Source organism: Hypanus sabinus, chromosome 8, assembly GCF_030144855.1.
Source record: "Hypanus sabinus isolate sHypSab1 chromosome 8, sHypSab1.hap1, whole genome shotgun sequence".
Classification (NCBI taxonomy): domain Eukaryota; kingdom Metazoa; phylum Chordata; class Chondrichthyes; order Myliobatiformes; family Dasyatidae; genus Hypanus; species Hypanus sabinus.
The window spans coordinates 122,397,510-122,416,043 of record NC_082713.1 but is presented as its reverse complement, the minus strand read 5'-3'; the positions used below and the strand labels follow the sequence as shown (position 1 = coordinate 122,416,043).

General features: G+C 38.7%; 1 protein-coding gene across 3 annotated transcripts in view; it reads right to left on the bottom strand.

Annotated features, from left to right (window-relative positions):
• Positions 1-941: 941 nt before the first annotated feature.
• Positions 942-18,534, bottom strand: part of wdr91 (WD repeat domain 91) — a 49,736-nt gene continuing 32,143 nt past the window's right edge. For all 3 annotated transcript variants that reach the window (XM_059977728.1, XM_059977729.1, XM_059977730.1), the window contains 6 exons: positions 18,101-18,195; positions 16,858-17,017; positions 14,072-14,180; positions 13,022-13,134; positions 11,753-11,950; positions 942-2,015 (listed from right to left, as the gene is read on the bottom strand). In XM_059977728.1, coding sequence (XP_059833711.1) covers positions 1,851-2,015; positions 11,753-11,950; positions 13,022-13,134; positions 14,072-14,180; positions 16,858-17,017; positions 18,101-18,195 — 840 coding nt within the window. In that variant the 3' untranslated portion in view covers positions 942-1,850. The remainder of the gene's footprint in view (positions 2,016-11,752; positions 11,951-13,021; positions 13,135-14,071; positions 14,181-16,857; positions 17,018-18,100; positions 18,196-18,534) is intronic.

The window sequence follows — 18,534 nt, the reverse complement described above, 5'->3', positions numbered from 1 at the left end:
CCGATAATGTGAATGTTTTGACGGCGAGTCCCTAGATGTGTGTTTTGGGATATTAGGCTATGAAGCTGCCGCTCCAACTCTTCAATTCACCTCTCATACACTTCAGCAGTACCCTCCATTAAAGAAACACTTACTGACTTCGGCTAGAGCCGCTGTTAGGTTCACGATTGACTTATGATGCTCAGCTTGTCTCCCGTCTACCAAACTGTACAGCTTGTTTACCACCACAAAGACTTCTATGGTAGTTGGGACCGGGGCGCTACCAGCATTAGCTTCTCCCGGGTCCGCTAGCTTCACGGAGCCCTCGCCACAATCATCTTCTCCTGCGCCCTTTTCTTGTTTCTTCCCTTTACCTGGCTTTGTCATTTTATTCAGCCCGTTATAGCTCACTTCAGTCATCTAAAAAAATAAGAATTAACTGATATTTGGGTGAGGCAAAAGGTGAAGGTAGGCGCAGCCCCCGAGACACACGTCTACTCCATACCAAGACCCACCCCCCAGAACTGGAAGACGTTTTCAGTGAAACAAAAGTTGCAGGGAAAGGGGACAGGGTGGAAGCAAGAGGAACATTTAGGTCTGGCTGGAAAGCAGCATGCTGAATGAAATAAGTGCTGGTGGTGCTGACGGAAAGAGACTAGAAAAGAAAAACACAGCCAAGTTCACTGGAAATGTTAGCAGGAGGCAGTGATGGAAATATAAAATTGTAAAAGTTGAGGGAGAGAAAGTCAAATGTGGAAATAATGTTAAATAGGTGAATGAATCATTTGGATTTCCAACTCTGATCACAATATTACAACTTGAAGTTACCCAAATGCAGAGTTATGCAATTCAGCTAGATCATAGAATGCAAAGCATTTACAAAAGTATTACTACAACACCCAAAAGAACAGCTAAAGCAGATTCAGAACTCAATAATCATGGATCTCAGAGCCTGAGCCAAGATGAGTATTCCAAATGTTTACTGTGACACAAGAATACAAATCAACTCCTTAGAAAGGAAAATATCTGACCTGAAGCTTGGTACATTTGGAGTTGGGATATGCATGTTTCCTGGATTCTTTGCATAAAGCACCAACTTGTCCAAATTTGAGACAACCATGGTAGTTCAAACTGTTACTAAATTTGCCAGATAAAGCTATTGACAGATTCTTCCAGTTTAGATCTCTGCATTCAAAGGCATTTAACATGATGCTAATACAAGTGGCTTGTCTGAACATTCTTAACAATTCCTTGCTTTCATACAACACTTTGGATTCATTTTAGCTGCCCACCGTTACATGTGAAGCAACAAAGCAAGTGCCTGCCACAGCAGTTTAACTTGTACCCTTCCAGAAGCTGGGCAGAGAAGTGCAGCACCTAGCAGTTACAAAGGTCAAACAATAACCATGAACTTGGGGCTCAGACCCATCAGCGATCACATCCCCTGGAGCATGAAGAAAAGGAACAACTGCTGCATAATCCTCAGGCACAAGTTGTACCTCAAGTTGTAAGTGAGAGGGAAATCCAGAATGTAGAATACCCTGCTGCTCATGCAGAAGGCAATTACACTGTACAAACAAGGGCAAAATGCCCACATGCTTAGGATTCCCAGAATTAGCTACCATTTTAAAATTGATTTAAATGCAATGTTGTTAAGACATTAAACAATAGCAGGAATGTTTTTTTTCATTAAAAAACTTGTTAAATACAGCATTAATCCATATGGCTAGAGAGAGTTTAGCACAATACTTGGAACCATTTCATGAGTGGAACCCTCAAATACAAATCGAAGCGTTGTAATGCCCACAGGTTCTGAAACAATCTCTCTTAGGGAGGCACAACAGTGTTTCCTGTCCAGATGGGCCATAACTTTAAGGCTTGTGTGCCAGCAGAGTGGTCAGCTTTATTCTTCCGTCCATTGATGCTGTCAAGCAAGTCCCACAATCCATTGCTGTGCACCAATCAACAGTAACTACAGGAGCTCGATGACCTCCAAGTGATAGGCAGGGCTCCATGGCTCGCTCCATGTTGGTCAGCTGCAAGACACAAAAGTTAATGGGATCAACAAGTGCTTCGGGTACATCAGCTACTTCTGGATCAACTTTTTACAGGTTTACCATCGCTTCCTGGCCTTTCACTCTTACAAATTCCAGCATACTTTCACAAAACTACTTACTCAACCTATCCTGTTGCTTTCAGTGAACTGGGTATGTAAGAGCAGACAAATAGTTTGGACAGAATTCCCACAGGGTGTGCTGGAACGATAAACGAAAACTGTTTCACCTATTGCAATCAAAGTATGAAGCCCCTGCAGAATTTACCAAGTATCGCATATCTGTAATGTGGGCAGCTCTCCTTTCCAAGAGGCACTTGTTGGACCTGCAACCCTCTAACGCTGCCTTCATGGGGACCGCAGGGGAACAGGGGTGTAAATTGAGGGGAGAGAGAACAGTGGGTATGTGGGACAGACGGAACTGGAGATGTCCTGTGTTTGCGGTGTGGAGTGGGAGGTGTGCCACGAGAAGGACTGAAGAGACTGCTACTCAATTAGAATCAGGTTTTATATCATTGACAGGCATTGTGAAATCTGTTGTTTTGTGGCAGCAGCAAAGTGCAAGACATTAAAAAAGAACTAAGTTACATTATAATTAAATAAATACTGCAAAAGAGGTATAGTGAGGTAGAGCTCACAGGCCAATCATAGTTAAATGATAGGGAGGGAACAAATCAAAGCTAAGTGTTGGACTGGTGGAGGTGGAATCTAAAGAGCAGAATAGGAAATAGCACAGCACTGTTCAGGCCCTTCAGCCCACAATACTGTGCTGACGTTATAACCTACTTTAAAACAAATCTACTTCTTCCCTCCCAAATAGTCCCACATTTGACTTTCATCCATACACCATATGTAGATCCCAAATACTAAGAATCTATTTGACTTTAACACAACCCCCAGCAGGACTTTACACACATTCGCCACAGTGTAAAAAAATCTGATCTCTAACATCCCACTATACTTTTCTCAAATCACTTTAAAATTATACCCTTGGTATTAGCCTTTTCTACCCTGGGAAAGTCTCCAGTTATCCACGATCAATGCCTCTAATCATCTTGTACACTTCTATCAAGCCATATCTCATCTTCCTTTACTCCAAAGAGAAACCTATCCTCAGAGGACATGCTCTCTATTTCTGGCAGCATCCCGATAAATCTCCTCTGCACCCTTCCTAATGTGACCACACCTTTCCTATAATGAGGTGGCCAGAACTGAATACTATACTAGAAGTGTGATCTAACCAGCTTTGTAGAGCCGCACGTTGCCTCATGGCTCTTGAACTCAATCTCCCATCTCCAACACGCCATATGCCTTCTTATCCACCCTATAAACTTTAGGCAAATATCTGGGTAGGAGTTGAGGGGGAACTATTTCAAGAGTTTGTGAAAGAGTGCATGCTGAGCAGAGGGGGGGAGGGCTGCTCTGACAAAAAGGGAGAGAGAGACTGCCTGTCTGTAGATGGAGTAGCAGTAATTTTGTGCTGCTCTTAGTTTTCTCTGTCTGCCCCTAGTTTAACTTCTGAATTTAAAAGTTTTAATTGCTGATTCTTGAAGGGGAGTAACATGTCTATGTCTACAAGGAGTGGGAAGAATCTGTCCGAACCTAGTGACAAAGGTAATGGAAAAGGAAAGATCTGATAAAATGCCATCATGGGCTGAAGATATCGTTCGGACACTGAATTCAATTCAAGATCAGAATGGGTCAATTAAAGACCAACTGGAAAAGAATAATAATGAAATGAAGTAATTTCTGGGAAAACTTAAAAATGTGGAAACTCAAGTTATTATACATGAAGAGGAGCTAGAAGTTAACTAAGCAAAAATTGTTTGAAACTACAACCCATTTGGAAAGATATCAAAATAAGGTTATAGACCTGGAAACTAGGTCTCGTCGAAAGAACATACGAATTGTTGGATTGCAAGAAGGAGCTGAAGATGGAGATTTAATAGTTTACTTTGGTAAGCTTTTCCATTATTTCCTACTATTTTATCACAGCCACCTGCTATAGAAAGAGCACATAGAGCATTTACTTCGAAACCATTCTGGTTTATTTTCATCACTTTAAAATTAAAGATCAAATAATGCAACAGGCAAGAAAACAGAGTTTTCAGATTCAAGGAGTCTGAGCTCTGTTTTTATGAAGATTATCGGAAAGTAGTAATGGAACAAAGATCAAGATTTGCTTTGGTAATTAAACAAGCATATGATAAGAAATTGTTTCCCTCTTTGCGTTACCCTACAAGAAGTAAAAGTTTTTCCGCCTAATTCTCCTCCTTGCACATTCTTTGATCCAAAAATCGTTCTGGACTTAGTTCACACCATACCTGCCGCTGTTGCTGACGCCACTACCAAATGAACTATCTGAAGAGTTGTTTGATTATCTGTATATTATTCACATTTGGAAAAGAAGATATATGAAAGTTATTTGGATTTCATTGAAAGATTAATAAAAGATGATAAGAACAGTTGTTCATTCTTGCATATTATAGAATTTATTTTTGGAAAGAAGATTTATGATTCAAGTTTGACTTTAAATGGCTATTCAGATATTTGACTGAGAAGAGGACAAAGGGATTTGTTCCTTTCATCTAATATTTGGTTTGATGTTTTTTTTATTGTTTCTTAATTAACTAATTGGTAGTTTATTAATAGTTAATTGGCAGTTAATAGGGTTTCTTCCTATACATATAAATTTGGGAGGGTTTAATTACTTATGATATTATTAATTAATATTTTTGTAAATTTATTTTGGTTAATATACCGTTAACCTTTATTTTCTCTGTTTTACTATAGCGTCTTATAACCGAATTTGAAGTGTTTTTTTTAAGAGAGTTAAGGTTTTTCTCTCTAAGAGATTATATTATTTTGGTTCTTTTTTGTTGTTTAATAGATGGAATGTAAATACTTTCCTTTGCTGAGACTTTACCGTCTTTCTTGCAAGGTCATTTTATTTTTTTGTGCTGGCTGGGGGAAGGGAGAGAGGAGACCGACAGAGCGGTCCTCCACTTTGTATTCTATCTTAGTTCGCTTGCTTTTTTGTCAGGCTTTTAGGAGGGTGGGTGGGTCTAGAGTCTAGAGTCAGGAGTTTTTATCCACTGGGTGGTTCCGGAGCATGCGTGTTTTATATGTGGTTGTATTCGTCATCATCGCAATTTTTGATCATCCCGTATTGGTATGTGTTCTGCGCATGTATAAAGTAAATTAGAATAAAATTATAGTATGGCATTTAAACAGATTAATGTAATAAATTGGAATGTACGTGGTTGGAATCATTCTATCAAACGAAAAAAGACTTAAAATTATTAATCGATTCCAACCTCATATAATTTTTGCTCAGGAGACGCATATCAGGACGGGAGATCAAAATAGGTTTTTTGGATGGTGGAATGGCTTGCAGTTCCACTCTACTTCTCAGAGTAAAACTAAAGGCCTGTCTATCTTTATTAAATCCAATATATTTATTCAAGAGGATATTGAATCAGATTCTAATAGTAGATTTGTGATTGTTAAAGGAGTGATTTGTAATAGAAAAGTTGTTTTGGTCAACTTGTATGGTCCTAATTTAGATGATCCTTTTTTTAAAAAGGTATTTGCTTTATTGCCTGATTTAAATGAATATATGTTGATAATAGGTGGGTATTTTAACTGTTGTTTAAATCCTATGATTGACAAGAGCTCAACTAATCAGTGGCTTCCAAATCATTCCATGTCACTTATTAATTCCTTTTTGATCGATTTTGGGTTGATCGAATTATGGAGGCACTTGGATAACAGAGAATATTCCTTTTTCTATAAACAATATTTGAGGATTGATTATATTATAATTGATCCCCACCTTTTGCCTAGTGTTAAAGACTGTGAATGTGAAGCTATTGCTATATCTGATCATGCGCCTCTGAATTTGTTCTTTGAATTTGATGATGTCATCCTTGCCCATCCACCATGGCACATGTCTCAGACTTTACTGCAAAACACTGATTTTGTATTATTGAAAACCAGTTAAAAGTGTTTTTTCTTTTTAATGATATAGGGGGTACGTCCTAATTAATTATATGGGAAACATTTAAAGCATTTTTCGTGGTCAGATTATTTCTTATTAAAAACTTTTAAAAAAACGGACTAAAGTAGAATTAGATAAAATTTCAAAACAAATTAAAGATTTAGATAATATCTACTCAACTTCCCCTAATATTGATTTATTTAAACAAAGGATGGAACTTCAATCACAATATAACCTATTATTAACTCATCCAATTGAAGGCTATTTGCTTAAGTTAAACAGTCAATTTTATATGTTTGGAGATAAAAATAACAAACTGCTTGCATCTCAATTAATAATGGCTGGAACCAAAAGGCAAATTTTGAAAATCCATAGAAAGCATGGTACCCTGGCTCAGGAATATGAAGTAATTAATAAGATTTTTCAAGATTTTTATACTGAACTTTATAAATCTCAGTGTCCAGTAGATTCTTCTGAAATGAATGCTTTTTTACGAAAGATTGCTTTTCCTAAAATTTTTGCTGAGGATCAAAAAACTCCTGATGCCCAAATTACCGAATCCGAAATTCATAAAGCTATTTTTTCAATGCAGTCTGGTAAAGCCCCTAGACTTGATGGTTATCCTGTAGAATTTTATAAAAAATTTGGAAAATTACTTTCTCCATATATGTTGGAGATGTTCAAAGATTCTTTTGTGAAAGGTGATTTACCTTCTACTTTTTATGAGGCTTCTATTTCTTTAATTCTTAAAAAGGATAAAGATCCTACTGATTGTGCCTCATACAGACCTATTTCATCACTGAATGTTGATGCTAAGATACTATCAAAGATAATGGCCAATCGGTTGGAGTGTATTTTGGGTAAAATCATTTTTAAAGATCAAACAGGATTTATAAAGGGTCACTATTCTTTTTCAAATGTTTAGAGATTATTTAACATTATATATTCGCTCTTTTCGTAAACTCCACAATACGTTGCTTGCATCTTTGGATGCTGAAAAACCGTTTGACCGAGTCGAATGGAAATATTTATTTAATGTTTTAGAAAAATTTGGTTTTGGTGCTAATTTTAATAATTGGATTAAAATGATATATAAAGCTCCTCTTGGCTACTGTTGTCACTAACAACTGTAAGTCTTTTTTTCAGCTATCACGGGGGACAAGACAAAGTCGTCAATTAAGACTTTTATTTCATTTAGTTTTAGAACCCCTTGCCATTGCTCTTCGTGAAGCCAAAAATATTCATTGGATTTTTGTGAATGAGACCATCTGTCTATGCTGACGATTTATTGGTTTATATATCTAAGCCTGACAAATCTATTCCTGCTTTGCTAAAATTAGTTAACGAATTTGGAGATTTTTCAGGATATAAAATAAATTTTAGTAAAAATGAATTGCTTCCTTTAAATGAAGCTGTCTCTATATATGATAATATTCCCTTTAAAGCTACGGAATCTTTAAGATATTTAGGTGTTATAATTACTGAAAAAATAAGGGTCTTTATAAAGCCAATTTTGTTCCCTTAGTGGACTTTATGAAGTATTTATTTAGTAGATGAAGTCCACTTAAATTTACACTTGTTGGTCGTATTCATATAGTTAAAATGATGATTTTACCAAAATTTTTATATTTATTTCAGAATATTCCTGATTTTTTGACTAAGTTTTTTTTGATCAGATTGATTCTGTTATTCTATCTTTTATTTGGAATAATAAAAGTGTCATTTACAAAAGTTGAAAAAGGATGGAGGTCTTGCTTTGCCTAATTAAGAATGTATTACTGGGCTGGTAATTTGCAATACACGTCCTTTTGGTTATGTTGGGTTGATAGGAATGATAGGCCAATTTGGGTAGACCTGGAACTGAGAGCTGTGAAACAGCTTTATTTAACCTTGTTACTGGGAGTTGTGTTACCTATACAGTTAGCTAAAGTTGCTAATTTAAACTTATATCCTGTGATTAAGCACTCTTTACAAATTTGGCTCCAGTTCCACAATTTTTTTTAAATTTAAAAAAAATTTAAACTTTGTAGTTTAATCTATTGTAATTACTTTTTTAAACCTTCTTTGAGTGATCCAATCTTTTTCTTTGGAAAAATAAAGGTATTAATTATTTTTTGGATTTATTTAAAGAAGGCAGATTGATGTCTTTTGAACAATTAGTTGATAAATATTCTCTCCCATATTCACACTTTTTATAATGCCTTCAAGTTAGACATTTTTTACAAAAATATTTAAGTAACTTTCCTTACATATTGGAGGCTGACCTGTTAGATACTATTATGAGTATGAACCTTTCGATGAAGGGTTCTATTGGAAGAATTTATAATTTATTATTACAATGGGATAACCATCCTTTATTTAAGATTAAACAGGATTGGGAAAAGGAACTCAATTTGACTTTTACAAGGGAGGATTGGACGCGGATTCTGAAGCTGGTTAACTCCTCTTCGATCTGTGCTAGTCATTCACTGATTCAATTTAAAATTGTACATCGTTACCATTTGACGAAGGAGAGGCTCTCTAAAATATTTCCCGATGTTGATAGCTATTGTGATAGATGTAAAACTGAGATAGTTACATTGACACATATGTTCTGGTCATGTTCTATACTGGAACAGTTCTGGAAGTCAGTCTTTTCAATAATTTCTAAAGCACTCAGAACTAACCTATAACCTAATAAATTGACTGCAATTTTTGGAATAATTCCTCAAAATATCCATGGTATTTCTGTGTCTGACCAACATGTTATTGCATTTGTTACATTGATAGCTAGGAGGGCCATTTTGTTGAAGTGGAAGGAGAGATCAGCTCCTACTTTGTCACAATGGTTTTCTCAAGTGATGCTGTGTCTCAGTTTGGAGAAAATTAGAAGTCAAACCTTTGAAACTTTATTTGATTGAGAAAAGATGGGGTTCATTTGCTCATTATTATCATTTGAGCTAATTGATAGATCTTCTCCACAATCTAATTGTAAGTTTTTTTGATATATTTTTCTTTCTTGCTGGCGGCTTGATGTTTATCTTTAGAAGCTTTTTGTATGACGCATGGCTCCGGGGTTGTACCCCTAATGGTTTTCTCCCCACTTTTTTGCTTAGTAGGGTTTTTTAATTCACAAAATGTTCAACCTTTAAGATAATTTTTTTCCTTGAGGCATTATAAGTGTTGTTACTTCGATGTACTTGTGTTATTTTTGAATAATATAATAAAAAGATTTAAAAAGAAAAAGGGAGCAATTTGAAGTTCTAACAAAGATCGGAGGCAGGACTCTGATATAGAATTAAAGGTTATGGCATCAGAGGGCCATGGGCTCAGCAGAACAGCTGGATATTTGGGTGGTGTGTGTGGATACAAGCACAACAGATGGTTCTGCTTCAGTGACCCGGGGTCAATCCTGACCAATGCTGTCTTGTGTGCAGTTTGCACGCTCTTCACAACCACATGGGATTTACCCCAGGTGCTCCGGTTCCTTCCTACATCCCAAAGATAAGTGGTTAGTAGATTCTTAGGTTGCTGTAAATTGTTGGTCCCAACTTGGTTGGATATCAGAACCAATAGGGAATGGGGTGGGGGAGGTGGTGTATGTGATTACACCAGCAGCCAGTATACCATGGGCTCAATGGCCTCCTCTCAAGTCACAGAAGAAATAAATGGGGTGAGGATGGGGGGAAAAGAAAAGGTACAACCAGGATCCTGGACCAGCACTATGGGATTAATAGGGTTCCCCTTAGAGTGGCCAGTAATATTCACCCTAGACAAAGTGGTCCACATCACCCAGCAATGCTACAAGAGATGTCACAAAGAGATGTCATGGTTGCAAGGAGGACTTAGGACAGCAAGTTACAGTCATACTTCCCGATTTGTCCCAGGAAACAATCTGGACTGAATCTGTAGTCAGTTGTATCCTGCTGATAGTAGGCAAACTAGTTTCAGAGTAGGAAGATCCTTGTCTGAATTGCTGAATTTTGAATTAGTGTCAGGAAAGAGAACATCCATTTAAGATTCAAACAGATGACTTTCCTCTGCCAGAGTTTGGAAATCTTTGTAATTTTCTTTCCCTGAATGCTACGATGGATCGATTTTTGGAGAAATTACAGCTATCAGGGACAGAAGTAGAGCTGGGACCAACAATTAGTTTAACTACAGCCACCAAAGGGCAAAAGGAAAGCAGGGCTATTTGTTCCAGTCTGGCTCCTATTTCTCACGTATTGTTTAGTAACTCAACCCCATTTCATGGAGTGACTGAAGTTGTGAGTGTCAACTGCATTGCATTAGATCAGAGAGTGATGGGTTTCATTGTGTGTAAATGACCCCACCACATATTAAACTGTGTTAGAAGTGGCAGGCCCTATAATATGACAACTGATGGGTATCAGACCCCCTTAACTGAGTAACTGGATGTTGGGCATCAGTGTGTACAGAATCCCATGATACTATGGAATGCACATCATGAGACACAATTAACACACAGGGACAAGGAAATCAGAGCCCAACTCCCTGCCTTGCTGAAACTGCTCTATAGCAATAGAAGCAACAATGTCAGAGCTTCACTGAACAGTGAAATGAGCAGACTAGTTCCCCAAGTCTGTTCCATTGTGGAATTGGAAAGTGTATGGTCATGCACTTTGGTAGAAGAAATAAACAGGCAGACTATTATTTAAATGGGGAGAGAATTCAAAGTTCTGAGATGCAATGGGACTTGGGAGTCCTTGTGCAGGGTGGTGAAGAAGGCGAATGCAATGTCGGCATTCATTTCTAGAGGAATAGAGTATAGGAGCAGGGATGTGATGTTGAGGCTCTATAAAGCACTGATAAGATCTCACTTGGAATACTGTGTGCAGTTTTGGGCTCCTATTTAAGAAAGGATATGCTGACATTGGAGAGGGTTCAGAGAAGATTCACTAGAATGATTCCAGGAATGAGAGGGTTAACATATAAGGAACGTTTGACCGCTCTTGGACTGTACTCTTTGGAGTTTAGAAGAATGAGGGGGGACCTCACAGAAACATTTTGAATGTTGAAAGGCATGGACAGAGTGGATGTGACAAAGTTGTTTCCCATGGTGGGGGAGTCTAGTATGAGAGGGCAAGACTTAAGGATTGAAGGGCGCCCATTCAGAACAGATGCGAAGAAATTTTTTTAGCCAGAGGGTGGTGAATCTATGGAATTTATTGCCACAGACGGCAGTGGAGGCCAAGTCATTGGGTGTATTTAAGGCAGAGGTTGATAGGTATCTGAGAAGCCAGGGCATCAAAGGTTATGGTGAGAAGACTGAGGAGTAGGACTAAATGGGAGAATGGATCAACTCATGATAAAACAGCAGAGCAGACTCAATGGGCTGAATGGCTGACTTCTGATCCTTTGTCTTATAACTATTCTGTGAATAAATTCCACCTCCAGGGCCCTTGTCAGTAAATATCCATCAATCACATGGTGAATTCCCGGCAGCTGCACCATTTTAGGGGAGTTTCAACTTCTATCCTGAGGAAAAACCTCACTCCTGAAGGCTCAACTCCTTGTTCAAACCCTATTATAAAAGAAACACTATAAAATTGTTAGCTTAAAATTCTATTGTTAATGTCACTCTTAACACACTGACTTATAAAAAGTGACAGCAGTGTTCAACTTTAAGATAAACAGCACTTCCTATAGGAGGGAGAAAGCAGAGGATGTGAAAATGCACCAACCTCTTCCATCATAAATGCTTGAGGCCCATGTCTTACCTTGTGAATAATTCCACCACTGGATGAGCAGGTCAGCAAATAGTGTCCCTCCGAGTCAAAGGCGAACAGTCTTCCATGTGGCACCTGCACTTGCTTGTACCCACTGTAACCAGACAGCACAAATGGGCCAATAGCATCCGACTGCACCTCACACTCTGAAACTTTGACTCCACTCTTATGAATATTCCACTGTATGAACTGGATTGGCCCAAGAAATCAAAAATAAATCAGTCAGAGATGTTAATAGCTGCATTTCTTCAGATGGTACATACATCTTCACACTACAAAATAAAACTGAACACTTGCTAGTTGAAATGAGGAGTTACACAGACACAGTAACGGAAAGTTAAGTGCAAAAAAAAAGTTCTCAGACCTAATCCTTAAAAGTAAATGTGCACCACTGGAGCACTATTACAACTTGTCAAAACAAAATAGTTGTGTGTAGGATAGATGGTAGGGGTGGGGGGATGTGGGGGAGTGTAAACCTTGGTTTCACAGGCAGGAACCATTCATAAAATGGGAGGCTCAGCAAAATGCCAGCCAATAACCAGGATTGGCATCAATTAACGAATCACAAATATAAGAAGGGAAGATTCAAGTGATGGCTATCGACTGACGCTATAAGTGTGAAGACCAAAATGTTGATCAAACATATTTTCAAGAAAAATGAGGGCACAGGAATTCACACTAGTAACTTGAATATATTTAGTAAACAATTCCAAAATTCTATTCAAGACATTTGTTTTAGCATACACAGAGCAAGCCAAACAAACAGGCTATAATACTTAAATTTAAATTTTGGAAATTAAGCTGAGCAAGCATGAGGACTAACCAGTGGGACAAGTTTTATGGTAGTGAGTACAATTAGTTTAGATTTAAGAAAGTTATGGAAAAGGATATAGAGAAGAGGAAGGATGTTGTTAAATTAGTGTACTGCCCATTTTACTTACAATTAACTCTTTAAACAATAACATTTCAGGAGAAACAGCATTGGTTAAAGCTGTTTACTTTGAGTAAATTATTGTCAACAAATTTCCCATCAGGCACCAAGATGCAAGGAAAGTTTTGCTCTGATAGAGGTCAACAGATTTTTAGCTTCACAGCACTTTTTCTTGTGATGAGAACATTACTGCAGGGGAACAGTTCCAACTCCATTGCCATTAAACATGCCAAGGAAGCTCCTCCCCCCTCTCATGATCCCTATGGGTATAGTCACTGGTGCCTTCTCTCCAATACTGTGTAGTACTGCATTTAAAAATACTCCAATACCTTTCCATCTTCACCAATGCTGTAAACAGAGTTTTCATCGTAGCTGAACTCCACGGAATAAACTTCACCAGAATGTGCATGCCAGCTCATAGCACAGTCATACCGCTGCATGTCTGCAACATACAAATAGACACACGCTCAGATTTGATGCAAGGTCATCAACCTAGAACTGTCTTTCTCTTTCCCCAATCCCCCACCACACCCCACCCCCTGAAGATGCTGCCTGACCTGCTGAGTGTCGGCAATATTTTCTGTCCTCATTTTAGATCTCCAGCCTCCAGTTTTTTTTTGCTTTTCAGAAATCTTCTCATATTGAAAAAGGTTTAAAGTAGTACCTGGCTTTGGGGAATTGCAACCCAAGCAGTGACTAAATGGAGAGCTCCATGAATACCAAGGTACAGCTGATTGCTTGAGTCAGGTACCTCCACCTAATTTTCTGCTCAGATCAGTAAGGGGAAACAAAATTCAAAACACAGGTCAGGCATTCCTCACTGCTCAACTCCCTCCCTCATACTCAGGTTCTATAAGCTGCAGGTTTCTCATCCCTGAGACACCAGAGACCGCAGATGCTGGAATCTGAAGCACTGCACAAAATGCTAGTGTTTAGCTGCTCAGATGAAGCACCTCATCCTTGTATGCCAATTGTACATTTTTATCCATAAATGCTACCTGACCCACCGAGGTTCTCCAGCACCTTGCAGTTTGAGTCTGGTCTGTACATACTCAATTCAAGCAAGCTGAGGTGATGAAACTGGTTTTAGGATCCTGAATCTTGGGCATTGGAACAGATGGGCTCGATGCAGATCATTAGCTTTTACCCCAGCTGAGCTATCAATGTGCATGCAGTTCACAAGATACTAGAGTGAAGCAGTGTCCATAAATCTGGACCCCAGTAGACCTTCACCCAGCTGAAGACCAGACAACTGGGTGTACAGATATTGTAGTTTCAGTGTTATTTTCAGATCTAACCAAATGCAAATCAAGTAATTACAGCAAAAACATTTGGAACCAAGCATTCAGAGCCTAAATCCGTGGAAAGGTCAACCTTACCAAAGAGTCGGATGATGCCATCAGCTGCTCCAGACACCAGCAGATTTCCATTATGACTGAAAGCCGTACAGTTAATGGCAATGGGCTCAGGATCCAAGGAAAACTGATGCTGCAGAAAACAAGTCAACATGTTGAAACTTTAAACCTTCAACAGTAAGAATCTACAAACTGATATCCTTCAAAAAAAAACACAATCCTGTTGATCTACATCAGCACTGTACTCCTCAAACTCTATCTGAATTCAACATTTACTCCCCAGTCCGGTGAAGGGACTGAACAAAATAACTTACTCCCGACTGTTCTGACACCTCCAAGCCTGAATGCTTGAAACAGTAGTGAGCAACAGGTTTTCAATTGCCTTACTGTTTATTTCCCAACTAACAGTGACAAAACTCACTGCTTTTTAAATACAAACACATGCAAATGACACCACTTAAAAGCTGTTTGCTGTCAGCACAGTATAGTCTAACAGCCACACAAATCCAAGTTACTGACTCTAGTTAGAAACTGTTTGGTAATGGTGTCCTATCCCAATTAAGCAGCATACTGTCCCCAAAAGATGAAGGGAATCCTATTTTCTCGACTAGTTTTTGTTCTTTATGAGTAGTTATAAATAAGTGGCTGCTCTGATGAACCGATGGCTCAATTAACCAGAATCCACTGTGTGGATAAATATTTGGATGTCGTGGCTTCATATGAAGATTGGTGGTGATGTTGATAGTGTGGAGGGAAGTATTGGGTTACAGGATGATATTGATGTGTTTGTAAAACGGAAAAGAAATGGCAGGTGGTGTTTAATTCAGGTAAATGTGAGGTGATACATTTTGGGAGTACTAAAGAAGCTTGAACATACATGAATGGCTGAATCCTTGGGAGTACTGAAGAATAGACAGACCTTGAGATACAAATCCAAAGATCCTTAGAGGTAGTAATGCAGAAAGGTAATGTGGTTAATAAGGCATGAAGGATACTAGGTTTCATTAGCCAGGAGATTACATACAAGGCAAACTTTGCTCCAAGATGTGATTGTACTAGAGAAGATACACATGGGATTCACCAGAAAATTACCTAGGATGTAATGTTTCAGCTATGAGGAGAGACCAGAGGTGCAAAATTTGGTGCTCCCCAGAATGGAGGAAGCTAAATGCAGATAGGTTTGAAATCTACACAATAATGAGGGGCATAGAAAGTGAAATGCATGAATCTTTCCAACCCACCTCGTTTCACCTATCATCTTTGAGCAAGTCTCCTTCCCCTCCGACCTTTTTATTATGACATGATCTCACTTCCTTTTCAGTCCTGAAGAAGGGTCTCAACTCAAAATGTCGACTACTATTCATTTCCATGGATGTTGCCTGACCTGTTTAGCTCCTCTGGCATTTTGTGTACGTTGATCAGGAATCTTTCTCCACCCCGTCAGAGATAGATAAAACTAGAGGAGATAGGCTTACAATATGGGAGATACGAGGGGGACATTTTCCACCCAGAGAGTGGCAAATAGACAAAACACGCTGCCAGAGAGACTACAGCAGAAGCAGAGTCACTGAAAGCATTCAAGATGTGTCTGAACAAGCACCTGAGTCAATGTACCAATACCTTATATTTAGAATTGGTAGTTGCCATTAGTTGGCATGGAGGTGGTAGGCCAATTGGCTTGTTTCCAAGCTGTACAAGTTGATGCCTCTGAAATAGGAAGAAGTTGGGCTAAGACTTGTTCAAAATTGCTGGTAATAGTGTTTCAAAATATAGAGTAAACCAAAAAATAAAGAACCAACATGCTAGAATGGCAAGGTGTGTTTAAACAAAACAAAAAGTTGTGATGACACTGCAAGGAATGCAGGGTAAATTCACAAGCACGGGGAAATTTCTAAGACTAAGTGATTTGGGATGCAGTTGTCAGAAAATGACCTTCTCTAATAATTGAAGGGTACTGGTCAAGGGGAAGAGGAACAAAATTAAACAAGTTTAGAAGAAATGAATGGGAGATATAACAGAGTGTGGGGATGGTGGCAGACTGTTGAGATAAGATCAGAAATTGATTATATAGACAGGTTAAAGATTAGATTAACTGTTTTTGTAGATGATAGCAATTCAAGCAAAATGAGCCATTTCTACATTCAAGGTGTATTTTATTTACAGCGTCAAGGCTGAAGGAGCCACATGGTGCATTGGCCTTCATTGGCATTCAGCTCCAGAGCCTCAAGTTATGCTGCAGCTCTATAAAACCCTGGATAGACCACATTTGGAATATTCTGTTCAGATCTAGTTGTCTCATTATAGGAAGGATGTGGACATTTTGACAGAGAGAGATGATGAGTTTTCTAAGGATAATGCTTAGATTAGAGAGCATATCTTACGAGCTAGGGCAATATTTTTTGGAGCAAAGACGGGTGAGAAGCAACAGACAGAGGTGTTCAAGAGGCATAAGGTCGAGTGGCTACCTTATTCCCAGGGCAGAAATAGCTAATACCAGAGAACATAATTTTAAGGTGACAGGAGGAAAGTAACAGGGTAGTTAGAGGTAATTTTTTTTAAAAAAAACAGTAGTGGATGCATGGAGCACCCTGCCAGAGGTGGTAGAGGAAGATACATTAGGGACATTAAGAAAACTTAGATTGGCATATGAATGATTAAAAAAAAATTGAGGACTATATAGGAGGAAAGGGTTATATTAATCTTTGAGCAGGTTAAAAGATTGGTACAACATTGTGGGTTGAAAGGCCTGCACTGTGCTATCTTCTATTACACTTGGTACTAGCTTCTCTGAGAAGCTGCTGGTATATTACCTGTTGCTTCATGGTCTTCGTGTCCCAGAGCAGGAGATTGCCTGGAACCAGATTCACTCCTTTCTCTCCAGAATCTGGCACAGCCACAAGTTTGATGCTTGGAGCAGCTGAGGAGCAAACAAATGAGGTGCCACTTGGACTGCAAGCTAGAGACAAGATTCTGGTGCACAAAAGCAGTATTCTTAAGTTAAAAATTTAAACATTGAATATTTCATACTGACTCTAGACAGTTTAGAAAGCTATCTGATACAGCTCAGTTTGTAGTTACAATAATCAATTTCTTCCATGTATTTTTCTGCTAACCACCAAAAATTCTCAGTAATTTTCTACCGGTGAAAGCTTTCAGAACATTGAACCTGTGGCACACTGAGCTGTGGCTCAGCGGTAGCACACTCACGCTCAGAAGGTCATTGGTTCCAGCTCTAAAGGATTTAGCAGAAATTTCAGACCAACACTGCAGCTCTGAAGGAATGTTGTTCCAGGGTGGTGGTGAAGAGCAGTACTGAGGGAGTAATACAGACGTTGTTTTCTGTGATCCAGAGCCCAAGTGTTTGTTCTATAAATGATACCATGACGTTTTTTGGAAACATTGCACATTAGGGTCCAGAGGACTGAGAAACTTCCACTGACAGCAGAGCCAAGAACCAGAGTACAAAATGAAAGTGAGATTATAAATTAGATTAGCTTTATTAAATGTACGTCAAAACAAACAGTAAATTGTGTTGTTTATGTCAACAACCACAGTATGAGGATGCGCTGGAAGCGACCCAAAAATGTCACCATGCAAAGTAGGGTGCCTGAAACTTACTAACACTTACTACTCCGTACTGCTACATGGGCGGAAATTGAAGCTCCTGGAGGAAACTTACACAGTCACTGGACTCACAAGCTTACAGACAGCGGAGGGAATTGAAACCTGATCACTGGTGCTATGAAGCATTAACACTAAGTGCTACACTCTTGTGCCATCCCTGATCGGCAAATGAACCAAACGGGACATTTGAGAAAATGGTTTATTTTATATAGTAAGTGATTAGGAAGTAACACACTCAAGCCAGTGGAGAAACTCATCAGGTCAGGCAGCTTCTATGGAAAAGTGAAATATAAGCAAAATGAGCCATTTCTACATACAAGTATTTCATTTACAGCCCCAAGCAACTGATCAGATGCATCTTAAAATTGCAATCTTGCAAATCTACAGTATTTCATGTACTTTCCATGCCACAATAACTCCAAAACTTACCGGGGATATGATTCATCAATTATTAACTCGTACAAATTCTTCTTGGCATCAGTGTCATAAAGTCGGACTGTCCCAACTCCGCTGCCAAGCAACAGCTGCAGGAGATATAATCAACAATTTATTACACATACTTTCTCAAACCCTGAGGAAGATGAGGTGTTCTCTTACAGTTGACATTATACACTTTATTCTTAATTGTACTCTTGTGTAGGTAAAATGCAACAGATGATCTCTAAAGTTCATAGAAATCTGGCATCACTCACAGAACTGCTAGTGACCTTGTGGACGTGGAGATGATATTTACCCCTAGGAAGAAACTAGAGGTTGTGATGACTACTTCAAAATAAGTGCCTTCCAATTACAACAGACAGGAGGCAAATTTCTCTCTCAGAATCACAAATCCCACCATGACATGCAGCTGGCACAAAATATAT